The sequence below is a fragment of the Pelobates fuscus genome, chromosome 2 (genome assembly GCF_036172605.1).
Source record: "Pelobates fuscus isolate aPelFus1 chromosome 2, aPelFus1.pri, whole genome shotgun sequence".
Classification (NCBI taxonomy): Eukaryota; Metazoa; Chordata; class Amphibia; order Anura; family Pelobatidae; genus Pelobates; species Pelobates fuscus.
The window spans coordinates 51,088,480-51,111,104 of record NC_086318.1 but is presented as its reverse complement, the minus strand read 5'-3'; the positions used below and the strand labels follow the sequence as shown (position 1 = coordinate 51,111,104).

Below are 22,625 nucleotides of genomic sequence, written 5' to 3'. Positions count from 1 at the left end.
GGCCGTCTCAAAGATCAGCAGCACGCCATAATTGGCTCTTTCACACTTTGTTGTTCTCATAGAACCGGGAATGACAAAAACACATTATTGCACCATGCATGTCCCATCATTTATTGATAACATTTCTGTGACTTTTCACATCTTAGCAAAGAGGCAAAATATACAAGAATAATTCAAAGACACAGAAGTCTAACCTGTTGGGATCTTTGCTGCATACACAATGCTTACTCTTTTTTTCCCTTTAATTTCTAAATGTACGTTGATTCATTAAATGCTGCTTAGAATTCTTGCACAGGATACAGTTATGCTCAGTGCCAGAGACAAAATAGCCCTGCTTGATTCCCATTCAACAATCTTTTTTCACCTCCGTTATCTCAGGCACTATGTTAAATGGTGGAGAGAGGAGAGAGAGTTTCAGCTCATTTCGGGGTACATCTCAAAGTACCGAAGTTGCATTATCCCTGTATTCTCACTTATCTGTGGGGAAAGATAACAGATGTATGGATAATCCAGTGAGATGCAATGTTCTCCACCGACCTCTTTATGGATGTACAATGCGATAAGATATAAACATAAGGGACATGTATGTGTATGATCCCTGTTCCTATTGTGTGTTTCGGATTGTGAGATCTAACAACTCCATAATAATTTCCATTATTTTATAGTGAGGTGTGACCCAGATTGAGACTCACTGCCAAAACAAGGCAGCTGGAAGTTAATCAATATTCCGGTTTGTCATACTTTGAGGCTCACACAATAAAAAGTAGCCCACACGTTGCCTTGCGAATATCTTTTGATTGTGCAAGAATGTCTTTTTTTTTTTTTTAAATAACGTTTCAATCTTTAGAACAGTTCCAACATGTATAACTAAGTATAAATTAAAGGGACATGGTAGGCAGTGTAATTGCTTCATTTAATTTAAGTGCTTATAGTATGTGGAGTCCCTGCCACCATCCTTTCATTCACTGTAATACCTATACGAGAGTCCCCAGCAGATCATTTAACCCTCCTCTGCTTGACTGCTTTCAGCCTAGGACAGTGCCCATTTAGGTTATGGATCGGTCTTGCTTGCAGGAAGTGTTTAATGCATGGCCTAGACCCACCTCCTATGGATGCCGGGCAATGGGAAGTCAGGGACACTAATTAAGTGCTAAACAGCTTGAAAGTGATTTGACATTGAACAGATGGACAACGTGAGGGGACTCCGGGCTATAGCCAATTCGATTAGATAATATGGTTATTGTGATTAATTTGTCCCTTTAAGGACATGCTATGTGCAGTGTTACTTGTTAAGTTACCAGCTGCACAGATTTAACCAATTTGTATATGAAAATGTTGTGATACCTACAACAGCTGTTCTATTTGTTCATTGAGTGGGGGAGAAGAGGAGGCACCTATGTACAACTGTACAAGATTGTGTTGATTAGAACAGGATGAGTAAGTGTTGGTGCAAGTTAAGTGTGTAAGTGAGTATGTACAACTGCATGCTATGAGTGTGTGCACCAATGCAACTTAAATGTGTGTATGCACAAGCTAAAGCTAAACATGTATATGCAACTACAAGCTAAATGTGTGTGAGAGAAAGTTAAATGAACTCTTTAACAGTTGATACACAAAAATGTATTCTTAACGTTGGCGTAATGTATGGTCTATTTAGCTATTCAGTCCCCCACCCCACCCAAAGGAATAAAAAGAAAATAGATTTACTTGACATACTATCCCTAGTGCATTGGTCTTGCTGTTGCCACCACCCTCCCCAGATCATAGTGAAGCATTGGGTGTGTGTGTGGGGGAGGGGGGGGGGGGGGGGCTAGGGAACATGCACAGCAATCGCTGCACTGTACAATTTTGCATCTGTTTGGAGATGTATTGACTCCGTGCATTTTTATGGTGAGCATTCTGCATTTCAATACAGAGCATGGAGATGGTGAACTTCGGTCCTGCAAACTTTCCAAGATCTCATCAAGATGGGGTGGCCTTAGATAAACAGGCAACATTTACACTGTTGGACCTGTAAGGACAGTCTCTTTGCCTTAGAACCACTACATTAAGTTGAAGTGTTTCTGGTTCCTAGAGTGTCCTTTAAAATGTGTGTGTCACAATACAAGCTAAAGGTTTGAGTTCAACTTAAACATGCGGGAGCTTAAGACAATTGTGTTTTTGGTTGGGTCAAATTTGTGAAATAGTTAGTTCCTGTATGCTGGAAAAAACTAAAGTTGTACAGAAATGTCTTAGTTTACTCCTAAACTCTTTTGAACATAATTACATGTAAATTGTACTTTAAAGGATCACTACAGGGTCAGGAACACAAACATGTATTCCTGACCCTATAGTGTTAAAATCACCATCTAACCCCCCTCCCCCCCCCCCTGGGCCCCTCATGCCTCCATAAATATAGTACAAATCTTACTGTATTCAAGCCTGAAGCTGCTGGCTCTGCCCTGTCTGCCTGAGAAAAACAAGCAGTCTGCTGACATCATCAGAAGTGGTAGCCTGGGGGGGCGGAGCTTGACAGCCGAGACAAGCGGTCGCACAAACTGGGAGCTCCGTGAGAAAAACGGGGGAAACATCGAAAAAATCCAGGCTGGGCACCCCCAAACCGCAGCAAATACACTCCCGTACGACATGGGGAGAAACACGAACAAAAATCGCCAAAGGAGAAAACCACCCAGGTACTCACAATTGGCGACATGTGGAGACAGGCCCGCGAGGCAAACAAGACCAACATGGCGGCGCTTCATGGCGGCTGCTCCGATTTTTCTGATGAACTCTCCGGAGAGGAGTACCTGCCAACCCCCAAAACAGGTAGACCGATACAGCCGACCAACACCGCTCCAGTGACCATAGTGGCCCTTACACGGCTACTAGCAGATCACCATAAGGATTTGCGTAACGACATCACGGCACTAAGCGGCGACCTGAAGGGGCTGACAACTCGTTTAAGCACACTGGAACGCACAACTGAAACCACTACTAGAGACATCGGGGAACTCAGGCAAACCGTGCAAGACATGCAACGGCAACACAAACTACATGAACACCACATCGCGGAGCAGGAGGATGCTGGGCAACGGGACAACTTGAAAGCCAGAGGGATCTCTGAAACGATCCCTGAAACAGAACTACAACAAGTTGTCAAACGCCTACTTGCAGCCATACTGCCACCCACGCAGGCCAACAAGATCCCACGCAGTCCTCACCAACACATTCAGGATCCCAAAACCGCAGAAGGCGCCAACCGAGGACACCCAAGACACCATACTCACCTTCCAAACCAGAAGGGACAAGATGACAGTCCTAGCCGCCCTAAGGGGAAAGACACCGTTCCAATTTGAAGGGATGGCAGTGAGTTTCTCTGCCGACCTCTCGGGAGACACCCTGGCTTGGCGGCGATCCCTCCAGCCACTTACCACACTTCTACACCAACGACTCATTAAATACCGATGGCAGGCGACCCACACACTCATGGTACAGCAGGGGTCGGACTCCCACCAAATCAGGGAACTGACCGACGCAACCCTGCTCGTGCAGGCACTGGGCCTGCCACCAGACTCCCTCACTCAGACAGGCCAGAAGAGAGCAACTCCCCAACAACACTCGTGGGACCCAGCGACATCAGTCCCGTTCGTGCCGGCAGGTCGCACACCCGACCCGTACGTGGCACTCACTACTTAAGAGAAGAAACTGACTAGTAATGTGACAAACTACCGACCAGATAAGCTGCTTACCAAGCGAAAACACCTGCAGGAGTGGGACATTGATACTAGAGACTTTGATGTCTAATACTTTGCTTTCAGAGACCTTAACGGGTGTCTCTGCACCAGGGGGGACTTAACCCACACACCACACCTCCCCCCCCCCAGCCGACACATAAGCCGATATACACATTTTGCAACAGCCTCTCTCCCCCCAGCACATGGACACACGTCCACACAAACACAACACGCCATACTTCCATTTAACGCTCTCCTACCCAGCATAACATAATTAACATTTACAGCATCGACCAGTCCTACTATGTTAAAGGGACACTCCAGGCACCCAGACCACTTCTGCTCATTGGAGTGGTCTGGGTGCCAACTCCCACTACCCTTAACCCTGCAAGTGTAATTATTGCAGTTTTTTATAAACTGCAATAATTACATTGCAGGGTTAAGTCCTCCCCTAGTGGCTGTCTTCTAGACAGCCACTAGAGGGAACTTCCTGGTCCCTAGCACAGATTATCTGTGCTAGAGCGTCACTGGACGTCCTCACGCTGTGTGAGGACCTCCAGCGTCGCTCTATTCTCCATGGTGAAGCATTGAAATTCATTACCGCGCATGCGCATTAGGTCTCCTCGGCCGGTGGGCGGGATCAGTCTTGCCCACCGGCTGACAGAGGAAGAAGGTGGAGCGGCGGGGGAGGAGCAGGCAGCGACGTGGGACATGTCGCTGCCTGAGGTAAGTGACTGAAGGGGTTTTCACCCCTTCAGTAACCGGGGATTGGGGGGTGGGAGGGAGAGGGACCCTCCAGTGCCAGGAAAACGGATCGTTTTCCTGGCACTGGAGTTTCCCTTTAAACGCATAACATGGTGCAATCGGACATGAAGACAGGAGTAATTATCCCAGATCTGTAAGGCCATGTCCTAACCTGACCGTTGATCTTATAGTTGCTAATAGGTAAAGCGTATCTAGGTGCAATGCTTATGCCTCTGCTGACTACCATTCGCTTCTATACACATGGGATATATCCCTGCTTACTTAACTAAGTGTAAGCCACTGTAGCCCCAAGGGACTGAGACGTCCTGGATATAACTAGCAGTGTTTACACGCATACCTGCAGTCTCCGGTTTCACCCCTTCCTGTTATATTTGTGGTTGTGTTTATAGGAATGATCCTTTGTGTGACTTAGTCAGGTGAATCTTTAAAGGTTCACTACTCACTTTATCAGAGTTTAAACTGTGTAATGATGCCATTTTATTTTGCAAGCAAAATATACTAATGCTAACGGTTTGTTACTGTATAATGGCTTGTACAGGAGCAGCACAACCTGTATCCGCACCACATATGAGTCGGCCACAGCTGCAAGGTAAAACATACTGTTGGTGTAACCAACATAGCATCGTTCAGCGTTGACTATCTAATCTTAATTCGACAACTCACAGTAAGGCCGAGCTCATTAAGTGATAGAGGAAGCCAACTGAGATGCGCGCACCACTTACCAACCAAATGGAGCCAGAGAAAGTCCATAACGCATGTAGTCAGTCTTGTATAATTTGCTTACTCACTTATGCCACACACAACATACAGAACAATCTTAAGTGCAGGGATGTTTTTTTCAAGTTATAAGCCAGACCTAGCACTGTTATACTGTATCTAATGCCTTTTAATTTACCTGCGTACTGCACTAAATGTATGATATGCTCTTTAGTACAGCGTAATCAGTAGCCTGTTTCCTACCAGCGTGTTTACAGCTTACTCTTCTTAGTATAGCATATTGCCTGACTTTCCTCACATAGCATATAGGCATGCTTCTACTCAGAGGAAACTATAACCTTATGATATGCCCAACATGTAGGACAACTATAGGTCTATAGACAACAGTGAGCTGTTAGACTACCGTGTATAACCATGTCTATAACTAGACTACTAGCTGAACATAGCCTGTTACCTCTCAGACGCACCCAAATCGTAAATCACTATGTATCACTACTCGCTGAATACACCAGGCAACACTCTGATGCACGTACCTTAGCAACCAGTGTTATTATTCAGTTATTTTGTCTTTCGAAAAAAGTGTGCTTTTTCATTTTCGCCATGACAATGTATGCAATTGAAAACCTGTACTCGCTGTTGTAGTGCTACAGGTCTTTATGTTATATGCCATGACCCAGGAAGGATCTCTAACAGACATCTGAGGAGTGGCCAGTGAAGTTATCACTAGGCTGTAATATAAACACTGCATTTTCTCTGTAGTTGTTCTGGTGACTATAGTGTCTCTTTAACCCCTTAAGGACGCATGACATGTCATGATTCCCTTTTATTCCAGAAGTTTGGTCCTTAAGGGGTTAAATAAAAACAAGAAACTTTGCTACAACAGCTCAACACCGCCTTTAAAAATAAATACATTATGTTTTCTTTAATTAATGCATTGTTCATAACACATTCTATATATATATATATATATATATATATATATATATATATATATATATATATATGTTTTGATAGAATTGTGTTATTGTGTTACATTAGTCTTATAAGTCCTGTGCCAGACTGGCACCTTTCTAATGTCACTGACAAATAATAAAACATATAACAGAATCTGCCGCAGAGTTATTTTATCATAATCAATATTTTTTTCAAACACTCCAGCAGTTTTGGTTTTAGAGAAATATTGATGTAAACAAAAACAAGATATTATATTCTCAGCTCCCTGATCTAACTGCAAAAAAAAAAAAAATATTTTACTAAAACATTATTCTCATAAATTGCTTACAGGGTATCGAAAAGATACACTGTGTGAACAATTTAATGGGAGAGTAGCACATTTTTGACAGTGACACTTTAATGCAGGAAATGGGGAAGTATGTATACTGATCAGCAACAACATAAAAAACACCTGCTATAAAAAGACGCTCACGATCCGGATCATCAACGTAGCAAAACAAATAATCCCACAGTTTTGGAAGAAAAAAATGGCCCCATCCATATCCCAGTGGTTTGTCCAAATGGAGGACCTCAGAGCTATTGAGGAACTTACCATGCATGCGGCTGGCCCGCAACAACAACAACAGACCTACCTAGACATATGGACGCAGTGGATACAGACGACTACGAAACCAGAATTTCAGACGATGCTGACGGGCCATATGACCGAAGTCCCACGACCGACAAATGCAGAGACAGCAGACTAACCCTATCCCTCCTTCCCTACCTGTACCCTACCCCCTTATCCCTGACTCACTTACCTCGCACCGACTAGAGAGATGAAGACCCGCAACCCAGAGCAAGCGGGCACACTAGGCTGAGTAACCAAGAGTAATAGGCACTGGTGGCCAATATATATACAACTCTGCCCACCAGCCTTACCAACCTACACATCCGAAGACCTAGTCTGTAACCGAGCACACAGTGCTCATTACGTGTCTATGTAACACCAGATCTAACCCATGATAGATACAGACCTAGTCAGATAAAATTTTGCTTGAAGCTTTAAGGAGATATGTTGACTACTGACGAGGACCTGCGAGTCCTGAGATTCATAGGGCCTGCGCGCCCACAAGAATGTGTTTTTGTTCTCTTGTTTTCACCTGGATGGACACACGTTGTGTCCTGAATCCTAGTCGTGACCTAGCATACAGTACTCATTATGATCCTATGTAACACCAGATGTAATTTATTGTAAGACAGACACTACCTGATAACATGTTACGAGAAGCTTTGCGGAGATATGTTGATTATCGATGAGGACCTGCGAGTCCAATGATCCATAGGGCCTGCGCGCCCACAAGATTGTGTTTTTGCCCTATTGTTTTCACATGGCTGGACACACGTTGTGTCATGAATACTGATTACAATTGTATTTGGAGACTTGCACGTCTCGATATGACCCTTTATCTTTGAAATAAAAATCATATTTACAAAAAAAAAAAAAAACACCTGCCTAATATCATGTATGTCCCCCTCATCCAGCTCTGATACATCAAGGCATGGATTCCACACGACCTCTGAGTGTGTCCTGTGGTATCTGTCACGAAGAGGTTAGCAGCAGGTCCTTTGAGTCCTACAAGCTGTGAGGTGGCGACTCCATGGATCAGATTTGTTGTTCCTGCACATCCAACAGATGCTCAATCAGATTGAGATCTGAAGAATTTAGGGGTCAAGGCAACACCTTGAACCCTTTGTCATGGTCTTCAAACAATTCCAGTGTGGCAGGGTGAATTATCCTTGTAAAATAGGCCACTGCTATCAGGTTGGATCCTTGTGAAAGAGGCCATTGCCATGAAAAGGGTGTATGTGGTCTGCAGCAAACTCTAGGTAGGTAGTACATGTCAAAGTAACATAAATGCTAGGACCAAAGGTTTCAGAGCATAACACTGCCTCCGCAGGACTGGCTTCTTCCCATAGTGCATCTTGCTGCCTTCTCCTCCCCAGGTAAACCAAACACACACGGCCATCTATCCAATCTAAAAGAAAACGTGATTCACCACACAGGGCAAACTTATTTTTTTTGCTCTATGGTCCAGTTCTGATGCTTACGTCTCTATTAAAGGCACTTTCGTGGTGGGCAGAGTCATTATGGGCTAAACAGCCACATACGCAGCAAACTGTGATGCACTGTGTGTTCTGACATGTTTCTATCATGGCCAGCACTAAGTTTATCAGCAATTTGAACTACAGTAGCTCTTCTTCTGTGTGATAGGACTAGACGGGATAGTCTACGATCCTCACATGCATCAATGAGCCTTGGGCACCCATGACCATGATTAATTTCAAAGACAACCAACTCATAAGTACAATGTCATTAGGGACCACAAAGCTACAGACCTGCAGAGGGCAAAAATGACCCTCCCCTGACCGGGATGACTACTAACTTATGTAAATTTAACTCAGCAAGCATATCATGACATCAAGTGATCTACGAAAGGAATGGCAAATGGAGTCTAGTGTAGGGGGAGGAAGGTTTAAAACTCCCTGGGACAGGCCTGAGGTTGTGAAAAGCTAGAAAAAAAGCCCTTTCTCCAAGCAAAGAAGAGCCAGACTGAGGTTTGAAAAAAAAAAAAAAAAAAGAGACCATAAGGATTGGACCATAGAGGAGTAGAGTAAGGTCATATTCTCTGATGAGTCCAATTTTCATCTGGTCATCTAGACGGAGGCCTGGAGAGCCCTACAAGTCACAATGACTCACACCCACTGTGAAATTAGGTAGAAGCTCGATGATCTGGGGTTGTTCAAAAAAGCTGGAATAGGTCAAGTTCATGTTTAGGAAAGAACCATGAATCAAGTCACAGTTATCTTGCTTCCTTCTCCTCTGACACAACTTTGAGGATCATTTTTTTCCAGCAGGACAGTGCTCCATGTCACACAGCCAGGTCAATCAAGGTATGGGTAGAGGACCACCATATCAAGACCATGTCATGGCCAGTCCAATCACCAGATTGGGCCAGAACCCCAATAAAAAACAACTGGATGTGATCACAAGTAAGATGGATGGTCACAAGCCAAAAAAAATACATTTTTGCTCTGTCACCCAACAGCAATGTGAAAGACTGGTGGAGAGCATGTATTTGAAAATTATGGTTATTCCATCAAGTATTGATTTTTGTAGTAGTATTGTGTTTAAAATGAATGTGAACGTGTTCTCTTTGCATTGTTCGAGGTCAGATGACTGCATTTTTTTTGTTACTATTTTGAACTGTTGTCATATTTTTGCAAATAATTGGTCAAATGACAATATTGAAAATTAATTGGAATTTGGGAGAAATGTTGTCAGTAGTTTATAAAATAAAGATGTTTGTTTTACTCGAACACATACCTAAAAATAGTAAAAACAGAAAAACTGATCATTTTGTTGTGGTCTCTTTTTTTCCAGAACTATATAATATATAGCATTTCCATGCATGATTGATCACATGTTAAATAATTACAGTATTACTGATTAATACATTTTCTCACATTACTGAATAAATATGATATTACTTCATAACGCATTTTGATTTGAGTATTTTTTTTTTATGTTGGATTAAGAATTGTATAATTCAGTTAGAAGGCTGATAGTGTTACATTTATTATTAATTATTCCTAATTATTATGAAACAATTGAGTAACCTCTCCCTAGCTGTCAGTGAGGCAACAGGGGAAGTTCTCTTCCTTCTTCCTATAGCTCCACAGAGCTAATGGGAGCAGCAAGCACACTCTTCTGGAATGTGCCTACCACTGCTTCCTCGGTCATAGCGAGCATGTGAGGTCACTTTCCCAAGGGGCTCATCATATCTTGGGACCCTGGCATCTCTGGCTCTGGCCTTCTCCTCTGGTTCTCTGATGTCATTGCGCGCACTCTCGGGAAGTGTGCATGTTTGGTTGTGAATCAGTGATAAGCCTTCATTGGCCATTTCCCTGGTCTGTACGAGGGAAAAAAGGAGAGGGCTTGCAAAGGTTCCAGGCATAAGATACTGCAGCTTTTACTAGTAATTTAATTTTATATTATTTTTATGTTTGACCTTACAATTTTTATTTATTTGTAAGCAGTTTAATATTGCATTTTAATTAATTTAAAACAAAAACTATTTTATGGTTTGATCTCATATCAATTTATGTTCTGGATTGCATTGGGTGGTTCTGATATACTTTAAAGGAACAGTATAGTGTTAGGAATGTAAACATGTAAGCCTGGAAGAGTTAAAACATTTTTAACTTATCCTGTGTCCTTTGCCACATTGGTCTCACAGCTGCCGCCCCACCTCCTTGACTGAAATTAACCATCTTGATAATCTCAGACAATAGGGAAGTATTGGAAGGCTAGTGTGCATCTATCAGCAGCATTTGATGGACAACTTAACGTGACTCATTTCTCACAGGGGAAATGTCTGACAGCCACTAGAGGTGTGTTTAACCCTGAAATGTAAACTGCAGTTAAAGTTACAACGGTAAAAGGACAGGTTCTCTCCACAAGGACTATTTAATGGAGATGAAGTGCCTATAGTGCAACAAAAAGAAAATATCCAGGCACTCAGAGTGTTCAAGCCGTACGCAGATTTAATGGAACAAAAAAGAACAGCAACGTATCGAACTGCCAAAAGGTCTTTGTCAAGTTTGACAAAGACCTCTTGGCAGGGCCGGATTAACATAGGGGCTGATGGAGCTGCAGCTCTAGGCCCAGGCCCAGGCCCAGGCCCATGGAATAGGCCCAATTAAAAAAAAACACTACCACTACACACTTTGCCACCTGACTGGTATTTTACCAGCACAGCCGGTATTTGAGGCTGCCTGGCAATACAAATGCAGATATTTTTCTCAGTATAAACAGAGATTACTCTGCAATACCAGCATCAGCCAATAGGGTGCACTGTGTGTGGAGAGAGGCAGGCATAGGAAGTTACAACATATCCTTCCCTGCCTCTCTTTACTCACTGATCCACGGGGGAGCAGCTACACAGCACAGAGAGTTCAGACAGCAGCTCCCAGCTTGCAGAGACAGCCTACATCTCAGGTAAGGTGAGGGATGGGGGGGGGGGGGTAAGGCAGCAGGGAAACATGGGGACACTGAGACACTAGGGAACACTGTGATACATGGGGATGCTGAGACACATGGGGACTCTGTGAGACATAGGGACATTGTCCCCATGTCTCCCAGCCACTGTCGCTAGTGTCTCAGTGTCCCCATGTTTCCCAGTGTCCCCTAGTCTCCCAGTGTCTATGTCCCCATGTCTCTCAGTGTCTCAGTGTCCCCATGGCCCCCAGTGTCCTCAAATCTCCCAGTGTCCACATGTCTCCCAGCCAGTGTCCCTAGTGTCTCAGTGTCTCAGTGTCCCAATGTCTCCCAGTGTCCCTATGTCTCCCAGCAAGTGTTGCTAGTGTCTCAGTGTCCCCATGTCTCTCAGTGTCCCCATGTATCTCAGTGTCCCCCATGTCTCCTAGTGTTCCCAAATTTTCAGTGCCCCCATGTCTATGTCCACAAGTCCCCACAAGTGTATCAGTGTCCCCATGCCTCCCAGCCAGTGTCCCTGGTGTCTTAGTGTCCCCATGTCTACCAGTGTCTGTGTTCCCATGTCTCTCAGTGTCCGTGGAGTCTTAGGGTCTCCAAATGTCTCAGTGTCCCCATGTCTGTATCCACAAGTGCCCCCATGTCTCCTAATGTCCCCAAGTGTCTCAGTGTCCCTGCGTCTCTCAGTGTCCTCGCGTCTCTCAGTGTCCTCATGTCTCACTGTGTCCCCTAGTATCCTAGTGACACGGGAAAAACTGAGACATGGTGACACAGGGAGAAATGAAGACACTGAGACATTGGGAGACTAGGGGACTGGGCGACATGGGGACACTGACACTGTGATACATAGGAACACTGATGCCAGGCTGGCCTTCCAATTCGTTGGACAGACATGCCCCCTTTTTGAGCATGTTTGCCCCTTTTGGCAGTTCTGTCACGTGATCTGCGTCAGTGGCGCACCCTTTTACCGCGCCCATTGACTTTCTGCTTCACTGGCCACTGCTGTTAGGGGGTATGGATTTACTTGAAAGATGAAAGAATAAATGTATGTGTATGTGTTTTCTTATAGCTGCATCCTTTGAGTTTCCCTCCAACACTATTTCCTTCAAATACATAACGCTTGGGAGGTATGGGAGGTTTTAGTGTTTTTGGTCGATAAGATTCTGTAATTAGGCCCCATCATAATTGTCAGCACTGGGCTCTTAACCTGGCCCTGCCTCTTGGCAGGTCGAAACGTTGCTGCTCTTTTTTGTTCCATTAAATCTGCATATGGCTTGAACACCCTGAGCCTGGAGATTTTCTTTTTGATGCCTTATTATTGTGGGATTGCTGGTCCTGTTCCAGTGCACGGAGTGCTCGCTGGGATTGAGTGAGGCTCTTATTTGCATCTTTATAACTCAGTCCCTATTAGTGGTCCTGGTGGTTAATGATTGGTGGTGTAAGTTATCTATTTATTTTGCTTCTGTCTGTTCTTGGTTAGTAATTTGGGGTAATATTTTCTAAAATACACGATCCCATGCATTCTAACATTGCAATCAGAAGGTACCTATAGATCTAATCTTTTCAGATGGGTTCGAAAAGGCAGGGCATTGTATTATTAAATATAAACTTTATAAATTATTACATTATTTTTATCCTGCAAAAAAAAACATTTTATGGGTAGGCCACGTCATGTTTGGACCTGGAACTTTTATAATGGAAATGTAACATTGTTTTGTACTGTGAGCTGTGATGATAATGAATCATATGCCAAAGCCAAACAAAAGGATGGGGGATGTACTGGGGACAATAATGCAATACTCAGCTAAATTATAGTGTGTGTCTCGCACAGCCTTCCAATGCGTTAACAAAGGATAATCTTCTCGTGCCACAATATCTATCTTGGAAAGAAAAAAAAAAAAAAAAGAAAGAGGAACATGGTATGGCAGCGTTCGTTCTGATTGTATATCAGAGCACTTGAAGTTATACCAATTAGCTTGCTAGATTAGGAGAACATCTCTGTACATAATAATGCATTTGCACTGTGGTCTTGAATAGGAAAGCAGGATTAGATTGCCTCTTTCAAATCTGCATTTTTTTTAAAAAGTGATTGCTTTCTGCTCCCCTCCTAAGTTTGCTGGTAAGAAAATAATAGTATTGCTTTATAAAACAGAAGGCAATACTTACTAGAGACTTGAGGAAAAGTGAGATAAAATAGTTTTTCTTAATTTTATCAAAATAAAGAATGGCCCACCTTAAACTTTGAGCACCCCTTTAATCTGTCTTGTCTCTTGTATTCTTAGTAAGAAATATAAAACATTTACTACAATAATCGCTGCGTACTAGGCAATAATGACATTAGAATAATTAATTTACCGTACCTTTACAGTAAGTGACATTTCAGACCAATGTTTCAGAGGTGCACGATGCTTGCAAGGTGGCAAGTTCATTTCTAGAGGTGTAACGCACATGAACTTGCATTTGATTTAGCGTTGCATAATGGAGATGTACATTGACTTGCATGCCATGGAAGTATGCATATACATAATGCAAATTGCACTAGAGAATCGATGAATACGCCTGAAAATGTATTTTGGCACGAATGGTTGAAGGGCATCTCCGAGCATCATGATCATTTCAGTGATTTGAAATGGTCATGGTGCCTGGAGTCTGTATGTGCAGAGTTCCGCACATACGGAGTTTAAACCCTTTGCGGTTTGCCGCATTACCGGGAAACAAGGTCAGGGTTGTTTCACAGGTTGTAGTGCTTATAGTAAAAATACACAATATAGCTCTCTTGTGCACTCTACTGAATTGCTCAAAACAAAGCTCATTTTCCACCTTTATACTACATGAAACCAAATAGGTGGAGAAAGGAAAAAAAAAAAAAAAAAAACATCAGCCAATGCTTCTACATAACATGGTAAAATAATCACTGCAGGAGAAAACCGAAAGTGGAAAAACAATAGAGTAGATGTACAAGGTTTGGAAGTAGTTAGAAATGATTGCAATACTAGCAGTCACAAAGGTGGAGCCAATCTAGACACTTGTCTCGGGGGAAAGATGCAATAGGACTAATAATAGAAAGTCCTGATCCTTCATCTGTGAGATGGTAAAAAGATGCAGACACCATTCCACCTTGACAATACAAAGCTTTTTTACACATCCAGTCTGTAGTGTCAGTGACGGCCCTTCACTGTGTTCTACCAGCTTCTAAAAACGGTGTCTCTCTCTGTATAACACAGGAGGATAGCTGCGTGCTCCCAGGTATCCGTGTAAGAACAATAGGTTGTTTTTCTTGCTGCAAACATTGACACTGATGTTTAGACAATTTGTTACTCGTAAAGAGGAAAATATACTGTTGTTAATCACCAAATGAAAACGATTTAAAAAAAGAATCCTTAAACACCCATAAATACAATATACGCTTTGCTTTGTATAGGGTTCAAGATCGGACACAATACGGATGTTCCGCGTAAAGAAAAACAAAACAAAAAAACAGTGGGCCACCTTTATAAAGAAGTAATGTGCAGCAATCTGCCTGTATTTGAAAGATATGCTTAGAAATATTCATTACTTTTATGCAAATTGCTCCATATTTAACATTTTGAACACAGGGCCAGTACATAATTTTGTGGATAATAAAAGAGGAATGCGGGCATTGCATAGCATTGTTGGAAATCGTATTTATGTGACCTATGCGCCATGTAAAATGCCTAGAATGGTCAATTGGAATGTTGCACCAGCTATTAGGCGCACCCCTCTTTCAGAGTTGTTTGAGTTTGGAAATAGGAAAGGACTCAGATTATTAATTCCATGCATATCGGAACCTGGTGTAGACTGTTCCGCTACCCTGCTCACTTGCAGCACATGATCCAAAGTAAAGATCTACTGAAAGAGCACCACAAGTAGTGCTAGATTTGTGAATTTTAGTTTTTCTGCTATCGACCTAATAGTTTCTACTTGTACTTTTTCAGTATGAAATAAGCCTGAGCCTTGCATTTATTTCAAGCATTTCTGAGCGAATAATAACTATGATTGGTCCCATTCTGCTAAAGTCTTTGCCAAGTAGTTGTCACCTTTTCTGTGAAATACCACCACTGACAATTGTTGAATTATAAGTCTCCTATTCATTCATAAATGCACATTAAAACTTTTATCATGCATCTTCTTGAAGCAAAACCAATGATGGTGATGATGATATACTACTTTTTTTTTGTTTTACTTATTTCAGAAGCACCATAACACTTGTCTTTCATTAAACAATCTATTAAATAAATTGACACTAAGCACCAAAACAACTTTAGTTTAATGGAGTGGTTTTGTTGTGTAGATCATGCCCCTGCCGTATCATTGCTCAATTACTCTATGAAGCCCTAACCACAGCTCCTTTACCTTTTGATTTACATGGTCTCCCAACATAATTCCTATAAAGAGATATCTTATGTTTAAACTTCCTATATTGCATAGTCTGCATACTTTAGAAATGTCTTATCTCCTACTTAATAGCCTGCTAAAGCATGAAGGAGGCTCCTGTGTGTGGCTAACGATACACACTGTGCTGTCAGATCTGATTGAAAATGAAGCCAATTTTTTTTTTTGATATTGGCTGTGAGAGTCACATACAGGGCAGCTGCGGCTAGGACATAAACAGAAACAAAAGTGACTTAACTCCTAAATGACAGATAATCCGAGTCGTGAGACTGCAGAGACGTGATCTGTACACCAAAGTCACTCCATTATAGTAAAACTGTTTCACGAAGCTAAAGTTGTTTTGGCCTCGATCCACAAATGCATACAAAATTAACAGAAGAATCAAGTTAAGTGACTGATAAACAAGTTATTTTATGTTTAGCAGTCATAAAACCACAACAACAAAGAGCTTACTTACTCTGCCAGCCCAAGGATTGTTTCTCTCTTATATTGGCTGTCGGATGCAAACCTCTGAACATCCACTCCTTTGCCAAGGTTTTGAAGGACCTGGGCTTGTGTAAAATCCATAAGTCGCTCATTATAATAATGCAATTGCTCTATTAAGGTAACCAGTTCCATAGGCCAGTTTGTGTTGGCGTAATCTGAGACGTACTTAGTGACCATTTTGATCAGCTCTTTAGGATCCGCCTAAAACACGAGAAGAAAGATATGCATGTAAAACAAACAGGATACCAGGTAGAAAAAGGAAAATAAAAAAAGATATCTTGAAACAGGATACATACTACACTATAATAATCGGGTTTATACAACAGGTCCACCCAATTTCCTCACATTAAAAACAAGCATATTTCAGTTTTAAATTTTTGTGAAAAAAAAAAGTCCCCATAACACCTGAACCTATTATGCATATATATAATTTTTTGTTTAACCCCTTAAGGACCAAACTTCTGGAATAAAAGGGAATCATGACATGTCACACATGTCATGTGTCCTTAAGGGGTTAAAATAATCAAAAAAAAAATGACAGAGCAAAAAATTTAATTTTACCATGTATATATAAGAAATATGGGAATATGGGATCCATTGGTTTGTACATCTACCTAGTCTTTGACCCAGTCCATCTCTGAAAGTCCTTCTGCCTATCTATCCCTTCCTACGAGATGAAAAAAATTGGTCATCTTTCACCTCTTCAGATTTATAAGTCAAAATGATCCTTTGAAGCGGGATACTAACAGTGAAAGGGCACATATATCTAGAAATATACCTGCACAATTTGTCTGCGGTTCCTCTCTAGATGTCTGTTATATTCTACACTAAATCGTCGCTTTACAGAGAATAACTTCCAGTATAGGACAATAGAGCAATGCAGTTATAGTCCTTCTTTTTGTATGACTGATGAAATATTTCATTCAATAGATAAAGTTTGTCTTGTTTTTCTCATTTGTCTAGCTGCAAACCCCAAATATTGGCATTCTGTGAACTCTGACAGTGGTATGTTGTAAAAGGAAGTGGACCTCTAAAGCTAATTGCGTCACTGGTTCCAACCAAAAGTGTTGAGGACATCTGGAAAACTGGCAGTTCAATTTGGCTTCATTCAATCATCCAAAAGAGCCCACTGGCTCAAGGATCCTAATGCCTGTATCGTAGCATCAGAACATGTAATGATGCCCTAACACTATGCTTTTGGGGGACTGTTCCCTGTTCTCCAACCAGGGACAACAACAGGGATAGGACCCTAAAATTGGGGCTGTCCTGACAAAACCAGCACAGTTTCCATCAGGACAGCTGATGAGTCCTCATTATTAAAATATATTTAAATTACAAAAACTTAGCTCTTAAGTAGCACATCAGTTCTCTACTCCCATATCTGGTGGTTCTGCCTATATAGTGCAAAGATAATGGAACAAGGTGGCAAAGCTCCTCTTATGGATCTTCGTGAAATCTATTCAAAATCATGGTTCTTTCTCCTTTTCAAACTCCTTGACTCCATCACTACAATTAGGACTTTGGTTACAGAGGGCATTGACATGGATCGTCTCAAAGCGTCTCCTTGAAAGACAATACAAAACTATTTTGACAAAATCCAGAGCACATGGCTCACGAACAATAATAATATAACATTTTATATAAAGATACTGTAGACAGATACAATCTATTTTTTTCTATATGTCAAATTTGTTACGTAGCAGCTGTAATTAATGATATACAAACATATCTTACATTATACTCACATGGCCCTTTTTCAAATAGACTCTTTTAAACTTCTGCTTGAAGAAAACAAAATCCCTATACTAAGAAATGATTTGAATTTGGTGCTACCCATCAGAGATACTATAAAAGGATCCTTTTACAAGTGGGTTGAAGCAAGGACATATTTCACTTTGAGTGCTCATTTTATGCCATTACCCACAATCCTCAGCATCTCCGAAAGAACTGCATTCTGTCTGATTATGTGACTAGGCACATTTTTTTCCCCAGCTATGAGGCAAGGGGACATGTTATAAGTGCTTGTGTTTATCTGCAGCCGATAAAAAAACAGAAACACTGTCTTGTAACAGACATGGTCTCACGTATTCTTGCCATATTGTAGGATGATACCACTATACACAAATTTACTGATCACTTGTCAGCATGAAAATCACTTATCTGCACTTTGTAGGGATTTTTCTTTTTTAATCATACATTCTTTTGGCAGGCTTGAGGACAGACAGAATTTTATAAAAGGCGCCTGTTATCATGTATCATGATGATACATCCTGTACAGCAATTTAGCAGTGAAATAAAATTGAGTAAGTCACCAAAATCAAACACTGTTAGATTTCTGTTGATCAAAATGTTATATCGAAGAGAGCTAAGTCTCGTGAGCAGCCCACAAAGAATAATTATTTCTCTGAACCATCCTTCATATACAACAGGGAATGTTGGAGCTATGAACATATCACAAAAGTGTTGAGGATGGTTATACTCCTACGTACACTGCATCCAGCCAGTACTTAATATCCCATTGACCTGATCGGTCTTTAAGATCCACATCCATGGGTAGTTTTAATGTATGAGAGGTTTACAGTGAACCTGCCAACTACAAGATATGGATGACAAGGTCAACTACAGGTATGTATTAAATGGCATTGCTTGACTGTGGTAGCAAAATAAATACAAAAGATAGGAATGAACTTTTAATATTCAGTTTTAACACAATGTAGAAATCAAAATATACACTTTGAAACATAAAACAAAAAAGTGCCTTAGTCCATAAAAGGGTCAGAATGGCTTTTGTAGAGCACTCCCAATCAAATTTTTGCTGTTTTCCATTCTTAAGTTGCTGGTCTTATGAAAGTGATTTGCCCTGTACCAAAAATCAATGCAAAAAAAAAATAAAAATATAAAAGGAAAAGATGTTTAACCCCTTAAGGACCAAACTTATGGAATAAAAGGGAATCATGACATGTCACACATGTCATGTGTCCTTAAGGGGTTAAAGGATCACTAATAGGGAAGTCGTGCAAAATTCTCAAAATAGAGAAACAGCAGACACCAATAGAAAGGTCCCACAAAATCAACTGGCTTCTATGGTGATTGCTCAACCCCTACAATTCTGTAGAACCGTATGTATCACTTTTAATGCGTGATTATGTTTAGTCAATAGAGATACTTTGTGAATATAAAATACTTTGTCATTGTTCAGAATGACATACTCAAAGCATAACTAGGTATCCAAATTTCAAATGAATGAACAATTCTGAATTCCATAACCTTAGATGTTCCTCAAAATAGATACATGTGTCCACTTTATTTATTTCTTCATTGGCTGTAACTATAAAAACACTAGGCACAATAACTATCTTCGATACCAATATTTGCAGTAGTGTTTCAGCAGAGGGGGATCAATTGGCTGCATTAAGCAATCCAACTGCACTTTGGTTATCAGATATTGGCGTCCGAAAGCGATGATGTGAACGCACAAAAAGGTGGATCCTGCATCAGCTTCCTAAACACCAAGTGTAACTCTCCCCGGCACTGCACTACTTAAAGGCAACCACACCACATATGCAGGAAAAGTCCTGCAACTAGCAATATAAAATCATGCTAAATGTATGGATATACAGTGAGGGGAAAAAGTATTTGATATGAAATAAATGATCAGTCTATAACTTTAATGGTAGGTGTATTTTAACAGTGAGAGACAGAATAACAAAAAAAAAAGAAATCCTGAAAAACGCATGTTAAAAAAAATTATAAATAGATTTGCATGTCAATGAGTGTAATAAGTATTTGACCCCTTCAACTTAGTACTCGGTGGCAAAACTCGTGTTGGCAATCAAAGAGGTCAGACGTTTTTTGTAGTTGGCAACCAGGTTTGCACACATCTCAGGAGGGATTTTGTCCCATTCCTCTTTGTAGATCCTCTCCAAGTCATTAAGGTTTTGAGGCTGAAGTTTGGCAACTCGACCTTCAGCTCCCTCCACAGATTGTCTATGGAATTAAGGTCTGGAGTCTGGCTAGGCCGCTCAAGGACCTTAATGTGCTTCTTCTTGAGCCACTCCTTTGTTACATTGGCTGTGTGTTTTGGGTCATTGTCATGCTGTAATACCCATCCATGACCCGTTTTCAATGCCCTGGATGAGGGAAGGAGGTTCTCACTGTCCCCTTAGCAGAAAAACACTCCCAACGCATAATGTTTCCACCTCCATGTTTGACAGTGCGGGTTGTGCTCTTGGGGTTACAGGCAGCATTCCTCCTCCTTCAAACACAGCGAGTTGAGTTAATGCCACAAAGCTCGATTTTGGTCTCATCTGATCACAACACTTTCACGCAGTTCTAATCTGAATCATTCAGATGTTCATTGGCAAACTTCAGACGGGTTTGCACATGTGCTTTCTTGAGCAGGGGGACCTTGCGGGCGCTGCAGAATTTCAGTCTTTCACGGTGTTGTGTGTTACCAATTGTTTTCTTGTGGACTATTGTCCCAGCTGCCTTGAGATCATTAACAAGATCCTCGCGTGTAGTTCATGGCTGATTCCTCACTGTTCTCATGATCTTGAAACTGTGAGATCTTACATGGAGCACCAGACCGAGGGAAACTGACAGTTATTATGTGTTTCTTCTATTTGCGAATAATCGCACCAACCGTTGTCACCTTCTCACTAAGCTGCTTGGCGATGGTCTTGTAGCCCATTCCAGCCTTGTGTAGATCTACAATCCTGTCCATGACATCCTTGGACAGCTCTTTGGTCTTGGCCATGGTGGAGAGTTGGGAATTTGATTGATTGCTTCTGTGGACAGGTGTCTTTTATACAGGCAACGAGCTGAGATTAGGAGCACTCCCTTTAAGAGAGTGCTCCTAATCTCAGCTCGTTACCTGTATAAAAGACACCTGGGAGCCAGAAATCTTGCCGATTGATAGGGGATCAAATACTTATTTTACTCATTGACATGCATAACTTTTTTGTTGTTCTGTCTCTCACTGTTAAAATACACCTACCTTTAAAATTATAGACTGATCATTAATTTGTCAGTGGGCAAACATTCAAAATCAGCAGGGTATCGAATACATTTTTCCCTCACTGTATGTATGTATATATATATATATATATATATATATATATATATATATATATATATATATATATCTTTCTGAAGCTGCCCAGAGTTCCAGAATCTTTTTTTCAATTTGACAATTTTTATTTTCATGAATAAGGGGGGGTGGGGGTGATGGGGTACAGAAGGAAAGAAGGAGGGGGATGGGGTTTCAAAGTGTCACAGTAAACATTCTGGTACATCAATACGATTTGCGGTTGTTGCCCGTAGGCCTTGACTTGTTATACATAGGTGGTCAATGTTCAGTAATACAATTCACAGTAACCAATTGCAAATTGGGATAATTTTTTACCACTCTTGTGTCAAACTCATTTGGGTGTTGTACTGTGAGGGGGAGTGACAACCCTATCTTCTGTACCTGAGTTATGTTGGGTAAGGGGATATGGGGTGGGTAAGGTATAACTTATGTACAAGTGGGTGTTTTTATGTGAGTAGCTGGTTTCGAATACGTCATCATTCGTCCCTTGCATAGTGGCTGGGTGTTCTTGTTTGGTGGCTAGTCTCTCCTCTGGAATTCTTCCAGTAGGGGTTTTACTTTGTGGGGCGGGTTTTTATTTCCTCTATGAGCTTAGGTTTGCGTTATTAGTTTGGAATATTGACTCGGCAGGATCGGCAACATCTAGGTATCATGCTCGTCCCTGTACTTTCCTGGTGGGACCTTCTACTTGTGTGCCAATGCCGTTCAATAGCTATGTGTCTGCGTGTGATCATTGCTCGTTAATTCAATCTTATCCCCTGTGGTTTACTGTCTGCCAATATTGTTTCCACATTTGTCCTGCTTCTATTGTAGCTCCCGACTCCCCACTTTGTCTAGCGGCCATGAGTTCATACTCCCAGTTGGTCTGGATTGGTTGACTTAGCTCGTGGGTCGTGGGTGCAGTCGTCGTTTTCCAAGCCCTAGCTATCAGGATAGCTGCTGCTACTACGGTGTGGAATAGGAGTTTGGAGTGAACTTTATTTAGGTTGTCTGGCCATATGTACAGGAGGCATATCTCTGGGGTCAAGTCAATCTGCATTGGTAAGATATGGTTAAGGATTTCGCTCACCTTGGCCCAATATGGTCGGATGAGTTCACATGACCACCATATATGGTAAAATGATCCCTTGTCCGAATGGCAATGCCAGCATTGTGGGGAGGTGCCTGGGAAAATGTTTGCTAGTCTTGTTGGAACTAAATACCATCTATATTGTAATTTACGGATCTGTTCGAAGTGAGCAATGCATTTTGTGTTTCCTTTGTGAGCCGTGTATGCCTTGCTCCATTGTGTAGTTGTAAAGGAGCGTCCTAGGTCTACATGCCACGCTTGGGCATATGTGTCGTTGGGTTCTATCGTAGTGTCTATTAACGTTGTATAAATTATCGAAAAAGCTTTTCTATGCATCGTGCCCCTGAGGCACCAAGAATCAAATCTGGAGAGAGTGGGCGCCCG

General features: G+C 41.6%; 1 protein-coding gene across 1 annotated transcript in view; it reads right to left on the bottom strand.

The window, feature by feature from the left end:
- Window positions 1-22,625, bottom strand: part of NBAS (NBAS subunit of NRZ tethering complex) — a 676,063-nt gene that overhangs the window by 305,819 nt on the left and 347,619 nt on the right. Inside the window, exon 41 of the mRNA XM_063442147.1 lies at window positions 16,055-16,284. Within this exon, the coding sequence (XP_063298217.1) occupies window positions 16,055-16,284 (230 nt within the window). The remainder of the gene's footprint in view (window positions 1-16,054; window positions 16,285-22,625) is intronic.